This window comes from Sparus aurata, chromosome 4, assembly GCF_900880675.1.
Source record: "Sparus aurata chromosome 4, fSpaAur1.1, whole genome shotgun sequence".
NCBI classification, from domain to species: Eukaryota; Metazoa; Chordata; class Actinopteri; order Spariformes; family Sparidae; genus Sparus; species Sparus aurata.
In genome coordinates this window covers 36,015,339-36,039,087 of record NC_044190.1, presented here as the reverse complement: position 1 = coordinate 36,039,087, position 23,749 = coordinate 36,015,339, and the positions used below count along the sequence as shown (strand labels likewise).

At 42.4% G+C, this 23,749-nt stretch overlaps 1 protein-coding gene across 1 annotated transcript; it reads left to right on the top strand.

Annotated features, from left to right (window-relative positions):
* The first annotated feature begins 315 nt into the window (after positions 1-315).
* Positions 316-23,577, top strand: tent4b (terminal nucleotidyltransferase 4B). The gene is made up of 12 exons (XM_030415441.1): positions 316-1,265; positions 14,223-14,346; positions 15,692-15,738; positions 16,828-16,948; positions 17,974-18,081; positions 18,650-18,778; positions 19,396-19,609; positions 19,762-19,888; positions 20,105-20,208; positions 20,305-20,525; positions 20,653-20,799; positions 21,095-23,577. The coding sequence occupies exons 1-12, from the start codon at positions 700-702 to the stop codon at positions 21,251-21,253; spliced, it is 2,067 nt and encodes a 688-aa protein (XP_030271301.1). The 5' UTR covers positions 316-699; the 3' UTR covers positions 21,254-23,577.
* The last annotated feature ends 172 nt before the right edge of the window (positions 23,578-23,749 follow it).

The following is a 23,749-nucleotide window of genomic DNA, read 5'->3' as shown; positions in this document are numbered from 1 at the left end:
ACAATATGTACTGTGCATTTCCACCATGCGAGTTTTGTTTTCCTAAATATCCTGGTACATTTAAGTGCTTTAAGCTTTAATCCGGGTCGTTCTCGCAGTCAAACCCTCCCTGGTTTAAAGAAGAATCATTTAGAGATAAAGAATAAAAGGGGCTCACGTTTCCGTCCAGTTAACACCTTGTCCATTTCACTCTCATGAAAGAAAAATAAATCAGACGCTGTTACGTAACACAAAAAACAGTTGTCTGTTGCGTAACAACTATGTCTCCGCCCCCTTTTTTTTCTTCCTCCTCTCCACTCGCTCCGCGCACGCGCAGAGGCGTCGTACACTCCGCCATTGAGGGACCCACGATCAGGAGGAAAGGGTCAGAGAGGCACTTCGACAAGCAGCAGCTGCACGTTTCCTCCAGTCTTCAACCTCAACTTTGGCTTGAGATACCGTTTTTAACGCGTGACTCACACTCTTGTCGCACTTCCCGTGGATGATTTTGTTTGACAGCGGCGCGTATCGTCTTCACTGAGGAACGTGTTTTTACCAGATTCTAGAAGTAACGGGCAGCGGAGAACCTGAGCTAGCGGCGGCTATAACGAGGCTATATAGCAGGCTAGCTACGTTAGCTAGCGACCTGGCTAGCTGCACACGAGCTGAGCATTGCTCGGTGGTGGGGTTGGGGGGGCGTATTGCCTACAGTGTCGTTTGATGGATCCGAGAATCGCCTGGTTTCAACCAGAACAACGTGGACCAGCTAACAACCTGTGGATGCAGATTTGGGAGACGACACAGGGGCTCGGGTACTTGCATGTAAATAACAGCTACACGACTGGATCTCAGAGCACGTCGAGCCTGAAAGCGACCGTCAACGGAGCGCCGGGAGCCGTCCTCACCAGCAGAAACGGAGCACTTGACTCAAACACCGGTAGCGGTGAAGCTAGGACTCAGGGGATGTCGACCTCAATGGGGAACGGAGAAATAGCGGAGCAGCGGGACTTTATACCACTGGAAACCAATAGCAACCACAACAACCGAGCCGCTGGCAGGGGCGGTGTCGGCGGAGGGGGACAGCAGCAGCAGGGCAGCGGGGTCGCCGTGCTTTGGAGGGGGCTAACGGACGGACACCCCAACAAAAGGAAAAGAGACAACAAAGCTAGCACTTTCGGATTCAATTCCAGCCTCTTGAACAGTGGCAGCGGCCCCAACACGGGAGGATACGACGGTTACACGGGCACGCCATGGAAAGTCAGGAACTACTCAGAAGGAATTATCGGGTAAGGGAGAGTTTGATAAAGTTCATAAGATGTCATAAGATTTTTTGACAAGCAGCTCCTGGTGGCAGAGGCACTCACTTCTTACCCGCAGGACAAGACTGTAAACTACAAGTTTATTAAATGCCATTTCCAATGCAGGCTCACTGAAATGACATGCAGGGGAGAGAGAGAGGACTGAGGTTGTCAGCCTCACCCCACCCACCTTTTCATCCCCACCCACTGAAACTACCATTGGATAAGTTATAGGTGGCTCCCAAAATGAGCCATCAAAGTGAGTCTACTCACTAATGACCAGGCATAATTCACAGCACGACTGTTAACACAGCAAGTGTGCAGATCATCTTAATTCAGACTATTACATCGAATGAAATGTATTTTACAGAAGCAGAATATGCACAAAACTCAGCTGATTTGTATTATAGGCCCGAGAGAACACACTGGTTCATTTAAGGAAAGTATGGATTAGTTATTACATTTGTACTCAAGGTTATATTTATAGGCACTTTGCAAAATGTAGTTAAAGCAAACCTTTAAACATCCAGGAGGTTAATCATTTAGGAGGTGGAGGAATAGACGTACTGCACATTTGCGCTGTTACCAATAATTCATTTGGGTTTTACTGAAGAAAAAGGACAATTTTATTCCTGGTCTGCTAAGATTTAGTTTGTCAGTGCGTTACAAACCAGAGTTTTTGATTTGAAGGAACTCAGTGCACTTCTTGTGTAGCCTTCTACTGCAAGGTGAGGTGAATATTTAAATAAAGTGGTCTGTCAACGACAGGTTGTATAAATAAAGTGAGCCAACAGAGAGCACCTAGGGGGTAGTAAGGTGAAACCCAAAACAAGGATGACACTTTAACAAGTGTGCCTCTTCATTGATTCTACTCCAGGCTCCTGAAGCCCACAGATATTAGGCTGGCAGTATTTCAGAGGAAATCACGGTTTATGTCTTTGCCAAAGTTGTCAAACTGCTTTTGATTACAGTTCTGTGAGCGAAAGTCATCTGGAGTCTTTCTAACGATGTACAAGCTAGGATTTGTGCATTGTAATTACCCAGCTTAAGTGACTCAAGGATACAGTCGTGACATGAAGGCGAAGAAATAAAGTGGAATGACAAGTCCTGCATGTTTCTCATGTTAGTCTCCAGACTTGCAGATGCACCTGTGCATTTTTGCAATTGCTGCGTGCGCTTGGGACATTTAAAACTTTGCAGTCTATGGCTGCACATGGCATTGTGTTTATAATTGGCTCATTGTGATGTAGTACTTTTATCACTTCCTCTTCTGCCTTCTTTCAAAACACATCAATGATAATGTAACAAATGTATCCATAAAGACGATAAGAATGAGGGAGCAGGTAGGAAGCCAGTTTTATTATTGGTAAATACACTGGTTGCAGTTTAAAGAAACCTATGAGAAAATGACCGTACTTTTTACTTTATATACACTTGTTTTAAACCACCGTTAACATTGTCCTTTTATAGGCTTATGGCCTCAACCGTTGGTTTCAAGTCTTCTTGAATGCAGTGCTAAGTTGTTTTGTACGTCATGATCCCATTAAGAGTAAAAAAGGTGAGAGAGCAGGATATGCTTTTGAGCATTGTTACCTAGGGATTAACACGATGCAACCAGGGCATAACCGGGAGCTTTCAGTTAGCTAAAATCCCTTCCCAGCAAAATACAGTCGCTTCTTTTGTCCACAGCGCCTGCTGCAGTCAGGGAGGGTAGACGAAACTTGCACACGGACAAGAGTGCGGCCAGTACTTGTATGAACTCAATAATAATTACAGACAGATGCCCACATCACAGAAGTTATCGTGGTGGACAAGTGGTCTGCAGTTCTTTAACAGTGTTGGCCAACCGGGATTCATTATTGACGGGGCAGCAATTCCTCTAGCCAATTGATTATTTTAAATCATTCACCATTAGCATGCTGATTTGTATTTGTAGTAGCTGTAAAAGGAGCTGTGATCAGCCTGAATTCTGCTGGGAAGACCACATCAGTATAGTGACAAGTTTGCTTATTGGAAGGGAAAAAAAATCAAATTCCCCACAAAACACACAGTTCTGCCAAAATGTAGCTCAATGCCCGATGTTTGAGTGTGACAGGAAAACACAGAGGAAGTGAATTTGGAGCATACTGAGCATACAGATGGCAGCAGCATATGTAAATCATGCTGCATGAGTAATTATTAAGGTTTTTGTGAATGTTTTGATACTTTTTTAATCAGTGAAAATCACACAGCTGCTGTTCTTGGAGAAGTCTACTGGCTATTTGCAGCCACCTTTGGAAAAACCCATCGAGGCGTGTTTGTCATTCAGATGATGAATACAGTATTATTTTAACATTTTAAACTCTTTGCTGTGCACTAACGCCTACATAAGGTCAACAGGTATTGCTCCTGAAATCTGAGATAATCCATTTTAAAATCAGCTGGAAGGCATACGGTGTATTTGAAGCGAACTTTTGTCATGCTTCACTTGTAGTTCATGAACAACTACTTAATTCAGTGAGTGGTTCAGTGAGTCATAAACTTTCAGTGAGTGTGACATGTGCTTCATTAGAGAGCATGTGCTGTTCCTTGTAGGAGTCCTTAAACATCGGGCAACCATATAAGCAATGTCAAACATGTTAAAAGCAAGACATTTATTGACTTAGAAGTGCGCAGGGGGGTCTTCTGTCATCGCCGGTGTTTTTTTAGGCATTATGATAGAGGAGAAATATTTTGGCGGGTGGGGCTCTGTTTTAAAGACCTTTTAGGTGCACAGATTTCCCCCCTCCCCACCCTCTTCTGTTTGACATGTGTAGACAAGCAGAACGCCAGAGCGTGGAGCTCAGTCTTTGGCTGATCCTCATTTATAGTAATATGGAAGCTCTGTGTTTGCATAAGGACATTCTTTAGTGATTAGCTCTGCTAATACCAGAACCTTAACCTCAGAGCCTCGATCACACTCAGCTCCACTGAGGGCTCTCTGTCTAACCAGACTGTGTTAATTCTCAATGCCAGCATGCCCTTTGGCATTACAGGGAATGTATTTCAACATACACTTATACAGACCAACATATTGCATGTGGATATAAGAGCTGCCGTTGTTATGTTAATTCCACGGATAAATCGCCACACATAATACATGTTTTGTTGCGAAGGAGATGGAATCTGGATGTGGGATGTATAGAAAAGAAATCACATCCTGTTCCATGGCTGGTAATGGCACATATAGAATGTCTTCCATCAGGCAAATGGAGGGTCCTACAGTAAGCCTTGCCATCATGGGCGGTAGCGCAATATTGTCTTCATGAGCATCAATGTGTTGTATTTGCAAACCCCACCGGGGAGCCACACGGCGTGCTTGTCATGCCTGATTGGCACTTTTACCACCGAGTACTACTTCCAGCCCCGTGACACGGTGGCTGGGGTCGCTGGGTTTCTTTATGCTGGTTAGTTACCTCAGTGTATGAGATAAGCACTAAGGCAACATTGCAGTGTTGCAACATGTATATCGATTTCACGATACTTTTACTCACTGTTGTAGTAGATTCTTCTATCAGATCTATTGACCGGACTGTTGTTTGAGATTTTCTGCTTCCCCTTTTTTAGTGGCACACTTCAAGATGCCGGATTGTAACGCATGTTTAGGTTTGAACATCTAGTCAGGTTGAGTCATACAGGGAAGTGGATAAAGGTAAACCTTGGAGTCACTGTTGCATGTCAAGTGTGCAAGTAGCAAAAAGGGTGCGGGTAGGGAGTAGGTTCAGATGCATTTTTCCATGGGACAATCTGTACACTATATTTGGTCATGGGGTTTGGCCAGAGAGTCAGAAGCATGTGCTTATTTGTGTTTTACGCTCCTCCAGTCTTTCTGGAACGGAGACAGTCCAAGTGAGCAGCCCGCCTCATGATGGAGAGGGATCAGTGTTTACATGCTCCACACGGCCTCACTTCCACAAAACAAAGCCAACCCTCTGAGAGAGAAACCCGAGCCCCGTCAGAGTCCGTCCAATCAGATCGCGAGCTCTAAGGGAGTGTTAAGACCTAATTTTCTGGTGGTGTAGAGGAGTTATTTAGAATCTTTATATGGGCACAGGAAGTCAGTGTAGCCTGGGAGAGCTGTGGACCATTCCTGGCCAGCTGAACCGTTTTCGGATCGGGTGTTGTGGGTTTTTATTGTGTAGGCAAGATGCAATGTTGCAAAGTTCCAGTCATTTTATGACAGAGAGAGGCATTGTGAGAGAATGAGGGTGATAGGTTTATTTACTACATGGGTCTGTTGTTTTTCTCTTTAACTGGCCAGTGGCATGTTATGGGAAGAAAAATGTATATTGTCAGCAGACCTGGATCACGTACGTATTTGGTTTGTCCGGATTGCCAGGTCACTCGGTTCAGTCATCTTAACTTTCAGACGGTGTTGTGATGAGAAGCATTTCTGCATTGTGTACTTACAATATCATAAATGTTTCCAGCCCAGAAAAACCTGTAATGTTATTCAAAGTAATGTTGCGTTTGGTGTGGTCGCCTGTTGCTAAAAATGTTGCGTCAGAGTGAGGGAGGAAGCCAGCAAAGTTGATTTATCGTAAGAAATAAAGCGTTGCACGGTCTGTAAATAGTTTTATTTGCACATTTCAGTTATAACGTGATGAGATTAAAGAGTTGACTGATGAGATGATGGCGGAGGATTTGCTGTCAAAGTTTGCTGCTCGCCTGTTGCTAGTTCGCCGCTAATTAGCTCTCCGAATGCCGACAGATTTGTCCTAAGCACATTTTCCCTGTACTGTCCCTGAGAAGATGGGGCGGCATTAATCTGAGGCCGTCTGTCTTAAGGGATAATTCATAATCTTTTATATTTTGGAGCATCCACACTCTTTCTAGAGGAGGATGCCTCGACTATAGTTCCTGTGTTAAATATTCCTTTACTCCTTCACTGTCCTGCGGTTATTGTTTTGCTAGCCTGCCTGTGGATGCTAAGGCATTAGCTTCTGTTCTTTTTTTCTGACACTGTCATTGACCCAGAATGGTAGTAATGACAGAGCAGCCTGCACTTTATTAATTTTAGAGCAGCCTGGTGTTGGCAGCTAGTTTGGAGTGGTGAAGCAGAACATCACTTGCAGGCTAATGAAATGTGTGGTTAATTGCTCACTGATGAGCAGCCCTGGCTTATGGTTTTACTGCCCTTTATTGCCACCGTCTTTTGAAGATTTATGACTCCCAGCACTAGCACCAAGATAGCACCACTGTGACTAGAGCTCCATTATTAGAACTTGTGGTTCTTCCAGTGTCTACTAGCTTTGACATCTATGCCACGCTCTCCTCTCTTTCTCTGCTCGCTGGCTGGCAGCCAAAGCATGTAAGCCAGCAGAGAGAGAGAGAGAGAGAGAAGCCTGCGTGCTGGTCATTTGGACGCTAGGTATAACAGGCCCACTCTGAACAGCACGTGTGGGCGGCCCTCCATAACTCAGCCTTCCCATGTGTAGTGAGGAATGTGTTTTTCTTTTTTTCCCTCTTCCTGTCCAATGGAAAGCCTTCCCATGCTCCAGACTGATGCAGTCAGCAAGCGACACACAGCACACTTTTTTTTTTTTAGAGCGTGTGTTCAGACTGTGACCTTCTCAGCACGTGTACAAAGCAACGAGGCTTAGACGGTTTCCTTTTGTCGTGGCCTATGTGTATTTAAGTTTTGCCATACAATCACCTTTTCACTGTTAATGGTTTAGTACCAAAATGTTACGGATTTATATTTTGAGTGCTACCTCAGTAAAAGGGAGAGACACTGAAAATATTTTATTTTGAAAGTGAAAAGTGCCATCATTTATATGATATTTGTTTAAGGTTATTCTTCCTATTTCGTATTGATACTAACTTTAAAGAGATGTCACTTTGGGCTCAGACAGGTTGTGCTAAGCCGCAACTTTACCTCGCTCTTGCAGCAAAACATACATCAAGCAAAACCACAAAGTCAAGCTAAAGGCTCGAACGTGCTGGACACAGAAGCCACATTGTCCAATTGGCAGTAAATCTACAGCAGTACAGACTTTGTAGAAAGTTATGTGGTACAACACAAAGTACTTTGTAAGAGTAGAAACAAAGTACAAATTGTACTTTTTAGAACAAGAAGTGAATGCTCTACTATCTACACATGTTCCAGATCAGTTAATAATAATAGTAATAATAATAAGAAGTTACTCTGAGAGAGCTTAGACAATAAACATAGAAGTATTAAAAATGATTGTGATTGAGAACTTATCAGATGTCGGCACTGTGGAGTGGTACTCTGGGACCACTACACAGTATGCCAGTACCAACACGATGTGTGTATCCTGGCACGACCATATTTTTAGTCTCAGCTGTTCCTGTTTTGACCACAGTTCGCTGCTGCATCACTCAGGCATGACCATCACTAGCAATCGGCAGCGTTTGGACTTTTGTGTAACTGGAGCCGCTTTTGTCCCAGCGGCCAACACTTAGCACCCCGGATCAGTTCATTGATGAAACATTAATGAATCCGCCATCTGCGAGACACCGACACCTCCGCCTCTGTTTGTGGTTGTCCTCATTCTGAAGAGCTGTGTGTTTTGTGTGTTTTGTGTGTGTGTGATTTGACTTGTTTGCCTTCTGGCCAGCCCGTCATCCTAGACAGAGCAGTGTCGCATAACACACACTGCCCTCTTTTGTTGCAAAGGATGGCCCAAAATTTCAAGCCCGTGCGAGAATGGGGTCATGATGTTGGGACTCTTTCAGGGACAATGTGGTGGTCAAAGCTGTTAGATCGAGACCAGCCGGATCTGATGCATAACACTGGGACACTTCATTGCATTTAGCCCGGTCATCAATCACCTGTCTCAGGCAGGTGTTCCTTGTCATAAGAATGTTACATCTTAATCCTCGTCTTTAAGTGTGAAATTCTTTAGCTATTCTACAGAGACACCTCTGTGCCGTAATAATAAAAATATCTGAACAGTCAGTGAGTAGTGCTCAGTGTGATGCAACAATAACCTCTTTTTTCCTTCATCCTACCCAACTTAACAGATGGCTCTTGTTCACATGAAGGCATCTCAGCACCACACCCAATCCTCTCTCTCTCTCTCTCTCTCTCACTCTCACACTCTCCCCATTTTTCTCTTACACCTTATTCCTCACACCTTAAATCCCAAACCTTCCCCCCTCTTTTTTACCTTTGCTGTCATATTTTCCCTTCAGCTTACCTTCTGATTCCTCTCCCTTTTCAGCTGTGCCAAGGCCGAGTTATGCCTCTCTGACATGGTGTTGAGGTGCCTTTCATGTCGAGGCTCTCTGTAGGGATGTTTGAGGATCCCACTGTGGCTCATCGTGACACAACATATCATAATACAAAAACATGATGTGATCCATTATGGCTTAAATACATAAACCCAGGTTGTGTGTTATGCTCAAAGAGGTGGAATAAAAGCACTGTTTCTGCAAGAAAATAAAAATGAGAGATAAACAGGAGGGCAATATTGTAAATTGCACCAAATCATGAGCTTACCATAAAAAATGTGCACTGGTGTTTAATGGTACATAACACCTTCATGTAGCACTGGTGGCAGTGCTATAACGGCTATGCTCAATTAAAAATCAGCTCCCTCGCCATAAGAATTGATTTTGATTACTCATACCAGTCAAAAGGTGGAAAATGTATCTGCAATTAACTTTTCACACTGATTGCTCCGGTGTGCCTAATTTATAACTGGTTGTGTATGAAATTGCTAAATCCTAAATGTCCATTATTAACTATGATGATCTGGCAAAGGGTTTCCTCTCCCCTGGGTGCTGTCTCACTTCCTGTTTCTGTCCTCTCACAGGCCGGCATGGCAAAATATTACCGGATTAGGCACTTTAGGTACAGGTGGACTGGTTACCTCTACTGATGATTTCGAGTCCAGGCTGGGCACGGCAGAAACTTACATTAAGGAAAAATGTCCTCATTAGACCAGTTCGAAATTCAGAGAATTTATCTTGTTGTTTATGTAATGTGGGAGGGGAGCAGTACTCGGTGTGGTCTCACACATTCACAAACACTCCCACAGACATGCAGATCACATGTACAAGATGTATAGTACATGAAGTCCTGTTATAGGCTGAGGAAATAATCTGTAGAAAATATGTCTGTAGGAGAATATTTATTAAAAATCAGCTGTCCAAACGTAGCTGGTGTTTGTTAAAAGATTGTTATTGTCTAGGTGATTATCAGGTGCATAGTTTAGTTTAAGAGTTTAGTCACAATTCGCAGATATTTGGGTGCATGTGTGCCCAAAACAGTTGCACCCTGGGGCCTTGCAACTACTCGGATAATGGATAAATTGTTTAAATAACTTTTCATGCAACTTTTTTTGGCCTGTATACAATTGTGATGTGTATTTTGCATTGTTTTCTCATATGTAGACCTAACAGTTTATCAATTACGAAAGTAATAATTTTGGAACAGTTGTGAATACGGCAACACCTAAACAAAGAAGCACAAATCCCTAAGTCTGCAGATCACTGACACTCAGTATGTCTCTGACTCAGTGTAAGCAGGGTGTTCATATTCTCCATAGCAGCAGAGAACTGTCATTCATATGTTAGTCACACATTCAGGGCAAATTGTAATGAGCTCAAAAATGAGACAAGCCCTTAACCAACGTCATAGGCAACCATCAGTGACCTGAGAATAATCATGCCAGGAAAAAAAAAAGTAAAAGAAGAAATGGTTTTGGAGGCGAGGGAACATTTTCTATCTCCTCTAGGAGACTCGGCTTTGTGGAAACCTCTTCCACAAGATTACATAACATTACTATGATATATGCAAGTGGGATTATCCGATGAGCAGTGCCAAAGACCCTTTTGCTCCCTGGGCAGGCACGGTACTGAAATGAAACTCGATCCAAGAAGGTGGGGCATTAGATGGGATTTCTGCGGTCGCTCCCGCCCATGTGATGACAAGGGAGCAGTAGTGGCCTGTTTGCTGTGAAATGAAACCTAGTGTTGCTGTTGTGGAGGCTGCCAGTATGCAAACAAAAGTGTTTTTATTTTATTGTATTGTTATGATGAAAGAAAACTGAAACCGAATATGACAGATGGTCTCCACAGACAAATGTCCTCTTTTAGCTCGATGTTTATGTAAGTTTAAAAGCCATCATTCATTACCTCAAACTATAAAATCATTCAGTTCAGTTACAACACATTATGGTAACTTAAATTGGTGTTAAGCTTTGAGCTGAGGTGTCGGGCACACCGAGCAGACTGTAGCGGCTGAGTTTCTGTTACTCTGAAATGAAACTTAATCTTTCAGAGATGGAGGATGGAGTCTCTGCAATGTGCACAGGGAAAATAGATTAGTCATTAAAATTCAGTTACCATGTTGTAGGTGGGGCTGTGAATGTAAACAGAAACTTTTTTTTGTCTCCTCTTCCTTTTATAAAAGAAATAATAACCAAGTAATTGTGTGAACTGCAACGTTTGATATTCGGCCACATATATCATCCAAAAGTAATGTAATTGTGTTTATCAGATAGACAAAAGGGTCAACAAGGCGAATGTCCCATGTATTTCTGGGATAATCGCTCATTTTGTGCCATAAACACAGATACAGCAAACAGAAACTCAGCTTATTGTGACTTTCTGTCCGGTCGGTCACTGAAATTTTGGTGAGACGTCACCTGTGGCTTTAGGTAAGATGATTGCGTATGAATCGACGATGAAAACTAATAATTTGTTCCAGCTCTAGTGGAAATGACTGATACTTTGACTGAAGTATAAACTGCATTACAACACTAGCTGCCCTGCCCTCATACTTCCTGTTCATGTGTGGCAGTATGTGCACGCCTCCTTGTGTCTTGTTTTTTAATACAGAGTTGTTGTTGCTCTCTTCACAGCCTCACCAAAGTATTCAGCTGCAGCAACTCGGAGGGGGTTAGAGGTTTTTTTTCCAAGGTCACCATGATAGCTTTTGGCTTGGGGAGAAGAAAGTTTTATCTGCAACTGAATTCCCTCCATGATTAGCAGGTCAGCAACCTTTCAGCACAGCGTTTGTATCCAGGGCCTCTGCTAAACTGAGTCTCTGAGACCTAAGAAGCACTAAAAGGTGAAACCCAGTCAAAATTGTGACTGTGTCAGGTTAAGGGTACTTGTTACATAAAACCCAGACAGCAGACACACACAGTGCTCTTTGGGGCATAATCCAAACTACTGTCAGTCAGTGTTAGTAGCTGCTACTGTTTCTCTTTTCCATCTTTCAGAGGTATCTGTGGGCTTTGTTTTGTTGTCTTATTTAAGAAAAGAAATCATATTTTACTTCACTTTATCTATATTTGTTCGGCCATGACCGTTAACAGTAACCCTAACTGTTTACTCACAATGCTAGCAGTGACCAGAGCACACACAAAACTTTTATGTTGCGTGCAAACTACCCAACTCTCTCTGGCCAACCAACCACTGCTAGGTGAACGCGTCACCTTCGCCGTCCCTTGTCTTACCTGAGTGGTGCGTTCTGTTGGCTTGGAATTGGGGTCAAACTAAAACTGAAAGCCGAATGGTGGCATACTAATTGCAACTGAAACTAAATAAGAACAACACCCTTGTCAGACACGTGCATGTGTAAATGCTCGGTGTGTGTGTGTTTGTGTTCTTATTTGTCCGCCCACAGAGAATTGCCCCCGCGTCTGTGTATGTAGACAAAACTGGTCAGTGAAAAGGTCGGCGCATGTGGGCAGAGCGACCTGTTCCAAGGACAAATGCAGTACTCTTTTTCAGCCAGCCCATACACGTTGGTTTTTTTTTCTACTAACATAACACTGGGTCACAGTAGGGGTTCCTGTTTTTGTTTTTCTTAGCCGTACAGTTTTACCAGTAAGGAAAAAGTTGGTCTGGGATAATGTTGAAACGCTGTTGCCTTTCCTTGGGAAGATGAAACTCCTGGTGCTGTAAAAGGTCTTAAGTTTTGCAGGTCCTGCAAAGAGGTGTGGAGGATTACTTCTGTTCGTGATGTTTATGAAATACGATGCATGTGATTGCCTAAGTGCTGCGATATACACCTGCTAGACAACTTAAACATTTCTACAATTAGAACAGAACATTCAGTCAAAACCAATGATTTGGCTCCTGGGCATGGATCTACCTGTACCGCCACAGGAGAGCTGATAATGAAAGTATTCATGAACTTCTGCTCTGTTTTAGAGACTTCTGACTTTACATGATCTTTGGGTCACCCTTTTACATAAAGTCTTCAACTATTGGGTTGCGTTCAGCTGCCTGGCTCGATGACACCTCTTCCTCACCCAGAGGGGAGAAGTACAGCTAAAATTTATAATTTGCTGCATCAATTTTCCTGTGGGTCTGGAGATCACAGTCATCTTTCATTCACAAGACTTTTATCACTGACCTTGGGTTTTACGCCCCCCATTACCAAACGCAATTAATGTGACTTCAGTGCTTTGATTATTGTGCATACAAAGAGATGAGGAGTTTGACACAACTTTGCCACTGTTAGGGGTTTCACACTGGCAGGGCTCCGGCACGGTTCTGGTTCCCGAACGCAACTTTGAACCGGCCGGCGCGTTCAGACTGAAAAAATAATTGTTCGGAACCTGAAAAGTCGGTTCTCAGCGGAACCTAAAAATAGTTGGTTTTTCCTTGGGAACCGTGACATCATCAGTGGGCGTGTCGAGCAGGAAAGCAGGAAGGAGAAGGAAAGAAAGCAGGAAGAGAAGGAAAGAGCAGGAAGAGAAGGAAAGAAAGCAGAGAAGACGATGGAGAAGCAAAATGTTCAGTGGTCGGCAGGAGAAACTAAGTGTCTGGTGGCGATTTGGGCATCACCTGAATTCCAGGAGAAATTAGAGACCTCCACAAGAAAGAGTAAACTATACAACGAACTTTCAGAAGAGATGGCCAAGGCTGGGTTCACCCGAACGCCAGACCAAATAATTAATAAACTTAAAAAACTGAGCAGTAACAAAACAAACGCTCCTAAATAATCCACACGACCTGCCAGTTTGCCGTTGCTGTGTTTACTTCCGCCTGTGTGACACGAAATGACGTCCTCCCACTTTGGTTCCACTTAAACTGGTGTGAAAGCGGTTTGGTTCGCCAGACAGCACCAAGGTTCTGAGACTCCAGAACCGCACCAGTGCCAGAACCAGAACCGTGCCAGTGTGAAACCGCTATGTGAGGTGTGAACACCTCTCAGCTTATTCTGATTACATGCAGTCACTGGAGTCTTGTGTGTTAATACGTGAGAAGAGAGAGGAGAATGCAGCTATTAACTGTGTCCTGTCAGTGCGACTCTGTCTGACATCTGGATCTGTGGCAGTGACTGTTGCCACTCTTGGCATTGCATGATGTACTTTTTTGCTCTGCTAGCAGGGAGAGCACAATTTGTACCAAGCCAATGACGAGCCCTGGGTGTGTTCATTTCCCTCTGACTCGTGGTTAAATATGGCCAAAACTAGTTTCGAATTTGTTGAAACTTACATACTCTATTGACAGAAAAGTATCGGTTACACTAATCTGTAATGTTTGACCTGTTCTTATTACGATCAAGCTGCAAGAGTGTAATTAGATAGGACCTGCAGTGTGTATGTTTTGCCCATATGCTTAGCATCTATTTGCAGCAGGGTTAAGTGAAGCTAACTAAAATGTGTGTGCTGTACTCCAAATAATGACCATAATGATGGTCTGGATCAGGGATGCAAATTATAAACAGTTCCTTTAATTGACAGTCGGTTGCCTTAAAACGATTATTGGTTAATCATCATTAAAAAAACAAACATTTTCTTTAATATTTTGTATTTATATTTGAATAATTATCTGTGAATTGTAACAAGATATTTCTTCATGTATTTGCGCTCATCTCTGTCGATTGAACAAAATTCACTAGTCTGGATATTTAATTGACTCAATTGGGACAAACATAGAAAACAGCATTTTTTTCAGCCTTTTAACATGACTTGTGTTTTGTGTGTTATGCAGGTTACACGAGGAGGTCAATGACTTCTATGATTACATCTCCCCGCGGCCTGAGGAGGAGAAGATGAGACTGGAGGTGGTGGACAGAATCAAGGGAGTCATCCACGACCTGTGGCCCAGTGCTGAGGTACACATCACCCCAACCCCCTTCATTCACTTCTCTTTGGAAGTTTACAGACCTGATAGGAGATTATATTATTTTGGCAGAAACTAATGGATTGGTAGACCAGTGAAGAAGTTGGTCACTGTTAACATGCCCCCTGTGTCACAGTAGTCTCTGTTTGATACAACAATCAATTCTGCTGTTTGTATACAAGCCAGCTAATTTCTATGAGCTTCAGCCTTGTATCTTGTTTCCTGTTATCTCCCTGCTGCATCGTACTCCGTTTGGGTCATGGTATCGGCGCCACCTCGGGCAGTGTTGTACCCACTGACATACTGAAGATCATGCTGATAGAGCAGGGTGCTTCAACGTGTGCATCAGAGCTTAGCAGTTCCTGAATTAAGAAGCACAAAACCCAATCCTTCCCAGTTTTATTCCTTTACTTCTTTGGTGTAAACAAGGACCACTTGGTCACTGGACACTCATGAATGTTTCCTGTAGCCAGGTATATATGGAAGCTTCTTTAGGCAAGTTTAACCAAAAGGTCTCCATGAAAGGTCAGTTTGGGATTTGAACTATGTCTGAAACACTTTGCACTCATGCCACAAGTAAAAGCGTGTCAAGATGAGATAAAACCTTTGTGGTCACCTGTTGTTACATCACCATTCGCAGACAGGTTGTGCACTCGTTCACTAACATGGCTCTACAATCAGCTTAGCCCTGGACATGTGACTGGGCTGTAAAGCAGTGTGGATGCTACTGGTTGTAGTGGGATGTAGGGAGCTGGTTTAAAGGAGTAAAGATAGGGTCAAGGCTTATTTCTATTTCTGTTCAAACGCCAATTTGTGGGCCGGAGCTTGAAGATGATTTGGCCGCCTAGTTAGTGTGCAGGTTAAAAGAGCAGTGTTTGGCATGTAAACCCTGCTAGTTTTGATTTCCACAAAAGCCCATTTCCTCATTAATGCTACATTAAACAGAGGATATTTGCTTGTTGCACTGAGGCCACCTGGTCTTTTATAGCTCACTTGCCTTGCAACTGAAGTGGTTTCAAAACATTGAATCTGCACTCACTTTCCCTTAGGCCCCGATGGGTAGTTTTTGTACCACGCCTGTGGAGTTTGTTTGGGCTTGTTCGTAAATCGACACTAAGCTTCAGAATTATGGCATCTGTGCAGCTCTGAGAACAGGTTGTTGTAGTGAAATTGAGCGTGGGAAAATCACAGCACTATATTGACGGCTTCTTGGAACACCTTTTGGCTGTTCCACAGGATGATCATGAATTAATATAATTTGTATTCAACCAAAATAAATAAAAAGATAACAAACAGTGTTTATGGTGGGTGTGTAACTCTGCGTTCCATCTCTGCAGGTCCAAGTGTTTGGGAGTTTCAGCACTGGTCTTTATTTGCCAACAAGGTGAGTAATTTGGTTTTCTTAAGCAGCCTGAATTCTACAAAGCCTTGCTGTTTCGTCTCTTTCAGCTCAACTGTGAACTGGCCCTTTTCAAAATGTCTAGCTCTGTGTAGCCAGACAATCTTTTAATTGCTTTTGACCAAGTGGTTTAGTAATTTTTAGCACAGCTGATCCTTAAAAAAAAAAAATTAACTCTGAGCGAGGCCTATGACTGGCACAGCCACCCACTGAAAAACACACAACCGCCTACACAGACACACACACACTTGCTCACTTGACACACAGACAAGTCACCTGGATTAGTGGACCTTTGATACGACACTGAGCACTTTAATGGGACTAAGCTGTTTGGGGATGCATTCATGTCTGTGGATGATGTGAAAAAAAAAAAAAAGGTTGTATATGCTTGTATGTAAGTAACAAGCTACAGATTATTCAAGTCAACATGGCGCTGCTTACGTAGTACACACGGGCTGGCTTCTTTAAGCTGTGACTGAAGTTGCAAATTACTCATCCACGAGATAGAAGCAGACTCACCTGTCTGCAGTAAGTTTTCATGTGGAGCATATTTAAAAATGACTGTTTTTAGATGAACAGGAAGAAGAAGTTAGGGTATGAACTCGTGTATGAAAACTAAATTTTAAAAAAAGAGAAACAAACTACAAGAGGCATATATAATTATAGGTATAGCATAATTCGTGTAATCTCTTTGTTTGCCTATGACAATGCAGTCAAAAGAAACATTCTGAATTGACAGGATGTCGTCGTCAGGCATCAGTTAAGGTGGTCTTGTGTCAGAGGTAAATGTCAGAACTTAATGCAGTTGTATCACAAGTTGAGAGGAGTCATAAAGTTAGCAGACCCGCAGGAATGTCAAAGTTGTGTGCAGTTACTCACAGACTGGTCTGCACACTGATTGTTTGTGTATTTACAGCAGAAAAGTGTATTTGTTAAACCATTTAGGACTGCGTGTAATTTGTGCTTCTATTTGTTTATGTTTCCGTACCCTGTTTGCTGTTGTGTGAGCTGCTCTTGTATGTTTATATGACCGGTCTCAACAAGTGTTTTCCATCATTTCTCTTTCCAAACCAGTGATATCGACCTGGTCGTTTTTGGGAAGTGGGAGACTCTTCCGCTCTGGACGCTGGAAGAAGCTCTGAGGAAGAGGAATGTTGCAGATGAGAACTCCATCAAGGTTTTGGACAAAGCCACGGTGAGATGGTACTCACTCGCAAGTGTGCACAGTGTTGCAAGACTAGATTTCTGTTGGTTGTAGTGCCGTTTTCTAGATGATTTTACAAGTTAATGAGACTACATCATCTTAGATTTTGGATATGGTTAGATGTGGTCTTTTCTTGGTTTAAAATGCCGCATAGCCCCCAATTGAGGCTACAGTGGCTGCGACTTGCATATTGCACCTGACCAAAATATTGGCAGGAGCTTGTCATTGTGGGTTATGTGGGAGCGTAGGTGCATAAAATGACAGTAACTTTGGTTCTGTGACTTTTTTTTTTTTTTGGCAATGTAAGTGCAATGCTAAATCAGAGGAGTAGTCATTTAAAGAGTCTTTTCTTTGGCTGGGATTTGCGTTAAAAACTGTCTTCCTTGTGACAAATTTAATGATTAATAACCGTTAAAAATATCTTGTCATTAATCATTGTGCTGACTGTCATACTCAGGTCTTTGATGTCAGTCGTCAGTTTTATGAGCTGTAAAACACATCAGTCGAAGCAGTTGTGACAGATGACGACACTGGTTTCTCTGCATGTCTTGTATTCAGGCACGTTCACAGATAATTACACCGCATCAAGGTTAATGCCAAAAAAAATCATGTTGGCAAGATTTGAGTAGCTAAACCACTGCCAACCTTCTGTTTGTGATTAGTTTGATTGAAATCTATGCATAGATTAGATTTACTTTCACTCTGAATTAATTTTCTTTCAGGACTTAAAGGATTTGAATAAAGCTTTTTCTTTGCGATCCAAGTTTAACTTTAGTTTAGCATTTTAAAGAGCTAATGAGCTCCTTAAATCGGCGCTTTAAGAATTCAGTTACGGATTAGACCTGTATAGGAGGGTTTGTGTATGACTGTGCTTGTCTGTTATGTTTTCTGGCTTACAATAAATGTGTTTATTTAAGTTGTCCTACATCACAATGTCTGGAGATGCTTGAGCCAAGCATTTGATTGTTTGATTGCATCCTGTCCAGTATGAACACCTATATCATGTATGTTTCCAGGTTCCCATCATCAAACTGACAGACTCCTTCACTGAGGTCAAAGTGGACATCAGCTTTAATGTGAAGAGCGGTGTTAAAGCTGCCAGGCTCATCAAGGAGTTCAAAGAGGTACGGCTTCTATTAAATGCTTATAAAATGTATTTCCTGTATTGTGTTTTTCCTGCATCCTTGGAATTAAGAAACCTTATTGATTAGCACCTGTTGCCACTGTTGTTGCTATTTGAAGTGTACATCTGCAGCTTACCTGACCTACACTCTACCTAGTCTGAAGCACAGAGGTGGAAACATTTTACAAGCTCTGCCTGTGGCCTCTACAGATGGCAGCATTACCTCAAAAAGTGCTTTTAGGTTTCCTACAGATTCCTGTCATGTCTCTCAGGTTGTAAAGATGCCATGAATGTAGAAATCCGAATGGTATAGTACCTGCAAAATTTTGTATAAGTTGTTTTTTAGAATTTAAGAGTTTCATAGAAGCATCTAAAGATTTTGAAAGCACTGCTTAATGGAAATTCAATGTGTTGTAAACTGGCACTGCCAAGAAAATTAAGAACAGGAATAATTTATGTGATTAGCTGCAAAAACTCCAGGACTTGACTTTAAACTCCTCCTCTGGAGGGCGCTGTATCATGATCTGTACCTCACTATGTCCTCACGGTGTCTGTCCTCTGTCCTGTAGAAATACCCTGTGCTGCCTTACCTGGTTCTGGTCCTGAAGCAGTTCCTACTGCAGAGGGACCTCAATGAAGTTTTCACCGGTGGAATCGGCTCCTACAGTCTCTTTCTCATGGCTGTCAGCTTCCTGCAGGTCAGATTGACTTGGTCATTAATAAGAGCTCTGAATGTTTATATCAACTAATTGTATTTCTTGGTGTTATCCTTTGTTCTCATTGACTTAGTTATAATGAACACAAGGCTCAGATTTTTTTTTTTTTCTAATTCTGAATGGTATTATAAAATATCCATTATTCTGTTAGAGACAGCAGTATATGCAGCGTAAAAATAGGCTATAATCAGACTGACCAAATCTGTTTTTCTACATATCCAGATTGATTTAAGAACTACAAATTGCAGCTGGTTTGAAATGCGATTTCAAGATTCAGATTTCTACAGATGCGTCTCTGTCCGGATGCTCTGGCCACCCAAATTGTATTTCAAAGTGTCTTTAAATTTCCAAGGCTTCCGTTTCTCAAGCCGCATCAGCAGCATACGTTGCGACAGGTGCCTGCGTTGTTACCACAGCAACACATGCACATCTGTTGGTGTTGTGCAAAAATCTGATCTGACCACTTACAAATAAAAGTCCTGATTTCAGAAACAAATGTTTTGCCTGCAGTCTGAACATAGCCTACAAATCTCATCAGTGACTTGATATTCAACCATTTGGATCAATCCTGACATCTCCTTTTGCTGCGTACTTTCCAGCTTCACTACAGGGACGACGTGTGCAGTCCCAACATCAACATCGGCGTTCTGCTCATCGAGTTCTTCGAGCTCTACGGTCGCCACTTCAACTACCTGAAAACGGGTATCAGAATAAAAGATGGCGGTTGCTACGTTGCCAAAGATGAGGTCCAGAAGAACATGATGGATGGCTACAGGCCCTCCATGCTCTACATTGAGGACCCACTGCAGCCAGGTAGGACCAGTAAACACAAAAGATAAAGGGTTAGAAGGTGTGTTTATCCTCAAAAGGTCAACATTTCAATTCCCTCCCCAGATATTGGACTGGCATGTTTGGTCAGGCTGTCATCTTTAATACAATTTGTCCATCTGTCTTTTGTCCAACAGACAACGATGTCGGTCGGAGTTCATACGGTGCCATGCAGGTGAAGCAGGCATTCGACTACGCCTATGTGGTGCTCAGCCACGCCGTGTCACCAATCGCCAAGTACTATCCCAATAACGCGACGGAGAGGTGAGTTGCTAACTAAAGAGATTGTGCTGGTCGAACACTGTCAGTTTATTGTTAGAATAATCAGGCATGTGCTGTCAGGGTTGTTTACAGTTTCAACTCTAAAATTGGAGTATTTCAGTTGCTCTTGTTACAGTTTTATTACACCTTACGTTTACTCTCAGACTGCTGTATAAACACCGGTGTAATAAGTATACCTTCTTCTGTATCCCATCACAGCATACTTGGCCGAATAATCCGAGTAACGCAAGAAGTGGATGAATACAGGGAATGGATCCGAAAGAACTGGGGGAGCCCGTCTCAGAATGATGTGCCACTCAACAGTACGTTCAAAGCATTTTATTAGTATTTACTTTTTTCTTCTCAGTGCATACAATTTTCACAGTTTTATTGAAACTTAAATCTCTTTGTTTCTGTAGGAAATGACGTCACGCTGTTTGAGTCCCAGCAACTCGATGAGTGCAACAACAACGTTCCTGACGACGACGACGATGAAGATGTTGTCGTAGTTGTACCGTCGGTCCAAAACAGCAAAACCTCCTCCAACTCCTCGTCTCCGTCTCCTTCACTGCGCTCCTCTCCCTCCTCTTCTCCACTGTCGCCTTCTTGCACGTCCTCAACCTCCAGCTGCAGCGATGCGGTCAGTCACACACACACTCACAGAGACCTTAAATTGTTGTTTTATGTGTATCATTTGAAGCTATGTGAGTAAATGTTCTTGTTTTGGAATGACTATTTAGTCGTCTATTTTTGTTGGTTTTCCACAGGACTCCGACGGCACGCCGTGTAAGACAGCCAAGCAGCAGCCTGGCCGGGGCTCCAGCGCCCACAGAGAAAAGTCTGCCGTCGTCAATAATCACAGAACACAGAGCCACACTACCAGCACTCCATCTGGAAGCAACAAGGGGGGAAAGGTTCGCTCAGCTTTACATCAAACATACACCTAGAATACATAACGCACCACAACGTTAATAAAGAAACACACAGAAAAACTGGAATGTTGACAGAGATTAAGGGAATTCCTTTCTCACAGCTGTAACATTTTTCGTGTTATTTTCTTATGACGTATGCTTGATAATGAGCTATATAAGACACCAATTTAATCCTATTTCTCCACTATTATCAGCCTGTAGCATACTGTATTGAATTCCAAAGGAAAATCTTTCAGATACCAGACAGATTTTTTTTTTCTCCGTGTTCTTTCTCCAGGCCAGGATGTCCCGTTCTCACCAGAAGAGCGGCCACCACGGGCAGCAGAGCTCCTCCTCCAGCACCAAAAGTCATCCGAGCAACAAGCCACACCACCAGGGAAACAGCAAGAAGAGGAAAAATGTGCGAGACTCAACACAGGAAGACCTCTGCAGATAGGGGTGACCTCGCTTTGCCCCCATCCCCTCGGACCCCAACCCCCGTCCTTGTCTGCAACTGACTGACTGTCCTGTCCCACTTCTGCTGCCAGACTCCAGCCTCGGGAGGTTGTTAGAAGTATTAAAACATCTACAGTATCTGTCAAGCTTTTCGGGGTGACGAGCACCGATTTCTAGCAGGAGAAAAAAAAAAGAACAAAAAAAGAATTGTCATAGGAAATGGGGTTTAATTTCTTGGACCTAAACTGAAATCACAAAGGATAAAATGCTCATTTGCTTCCCAACAGCTTCTTTTACGGAGTGGTTTGTCCTCCTCACAGCCAGCACCTACACAACATGCCTCTTGCGCCTCCTGCTGTACAAGGAATAGACAGGTCGGGTGTCTGGAATCAACTCTGGAGCAATACCTGGAACTGCTGGCTGGAAAATAGGATGAAAAATTTTATCAAAAAAAAAAAAAAGGAGAAAAAGGCAAATGGCTTAAAATGTACAAAAAGAAAAATGTTATGTTGAACTTAAAGAAAAATGTGCACAGATTTTTAAGATGGTAACTTACAAATGCAATCAGTAAGAGTGGGACATAACTTATGCATGAGAATTTTTTTTTGTTGGTTGATTTTTCTGTTGGTTTAATCTGTTTTGTTATGTCTAAAAACAGGTTATACAAAGATTTGTACAAAAATGCATAAGCAGAAAAAGGTAAAAAAAAAAAAAAAAAAAAAAAAAAAATACAATTAAGAAGAAATGTTTCATATTACCTTTTTACAAGATATACCGATTGAAGACATGTAAACGTGCACATTTTGTGCCCGCAGCTTTCTGGCCAAAGCCGAGAGCTGGTTCGGGTCCCATTGCCAACAACATAAATCATCAGCATCTACTTTTACTCCTGGTTGCTCTCTGTGAGTTTGCTACAGTGTTAACATTTAGCCTTTAGTGAGCCACTGCTCACAATACAGCCCTATAGACGACTGGATGGAGCCTGTCCTCTCACCCAGCTCAAATAGCACAGCCACACCAGTGTAGAGGCTTTAAGACTACAGGTTTAAATTAATAAGGGGTGATAATGGTTTTATTCTGAAATCCGACACTTGAAGAAAAAAGAAAAAGAAAAAAAGATGTGTTAACAATACAACTGTGGGTGATAATCTGTTTCTTTGGTAATTTACCCACTGCGAAATCATTTGTATTTGTTAAATGTATTTATTTTTTATTAATTATATGAACATAGTATGGATATATGTATTATTAACATTAGAGCCCATATCTTTGAGTCCTATGTTTGAAATAGGATCCGTTGCGGGGAGGTGGGGTGGGAACAGGTATATTCAGGTACAGTAAAATACCACCTTTATTATTTCATTGGGGATTTATTTTCCTTTTATTCTTATTTCTTTCATTCAGTGACAGTTGAGTGACCAAGTTACTTTGGAAGGTTTGAGAGACCGTTTTACAAGTTCTCGGTGAGAATTTCGTTTTAATATGTGGCTGGTCTACTTACTCTAAAAGGGAGCTGATTTTTTATTTTATATGATAAACTATCACAGCACCACACACTTCAAATATGTCAATCCTCCCCCCCATTGTCATTGCAGTACAACAACTTACCTGTAGATGGAGTCATCGCTCCAAGTCTGAACCCACAGAATTTGAGCTTGTATACTGCATTTTTTTTTTTTTTGTGTTTTATTTTGGTTTATCTCTGCGTTATTTTTTGTTGATTTGACTGATAATATCCTGATACTTCCACTGAATGAGCAGCTGCACCTAGATGAAAACCTGTTGAGCTGAGTGCTTTGCTGGAGGGAGTAATACACCAAAGCACACCACAAACCTCTCTATTGTCTCTCTCCTAATGTGACAAAAAACAAAAAAGAAATCACCCCCACAGTAAAACAAACAAGGAGCCAGCAATAACAGCCACCTTACATCATGTATCGTTACTGTACTGCAGCTACAGGATGTCACGCTCGCTGCTGAGCAACTTGAATCTCCTGTGTTGAGACGGTGAAGCACATTTGATAGAAGTCCTTGCGATTACTTGGGTGTTGCAAAGTTTAAAGTACGGTTTCTTTCTCCCCACCACCACCTCCCGTTCCCCAGAGCTACAAGTTGCGGTTTAAATGCAGTATATAAGCGCTGGTCTTGTGGTAGACTGACGAAGGAGATAAAAGGTGAACTAAAGTTAGCCGTGCCATCTTTGAATGTCCACTGACCATTTCTCGTCACTGCAGGAAGGCTTTCAAACCCAACTGTACTCATCTTGAAACGTTGTTTCTCTGCAGCTATTTACAATTCATGCAATAAAAACAGTACAATTTAAAACCTGCCTGTTGTGACTTGTTCTTGCCTCTTTCCTCTCGTTTTAGACACTTTAAAGTCCACGTTTTGACATTTTACGTGGCATATTTACGTTTTTACGTGACATTGCGGTGGTTAAGGGGGGAAAAAAAGCCGTGCGTGAGAACGTTGGTTGGCGCGCGCGTGTGTTTGACAG

Bases quoted from the DNA above. Each gene is read 5' to 3' on its own strand.
- tent4b (XM_030415441.1), top strand. From the start codon at position 700: ATGGATCCGAGAATCGCCTGGTTTCAACCAGAACAACGTGGACCAGCT. The intron at 18,082-18,649 runs GTACGGCTTCTA...TCTGTCCTGTAG, and splicing joins TCATCAAGGAGTTCAAAGAG to AAATACCCTGTGCTGCCTTA. The intron at 20,526-20,652 runs GTCAGTCACACA...GGTTTTCCACAG, and splicing joins CCTCCAGCTGCAGCGATGCG to GACTCCGACGGCACGCCGTG.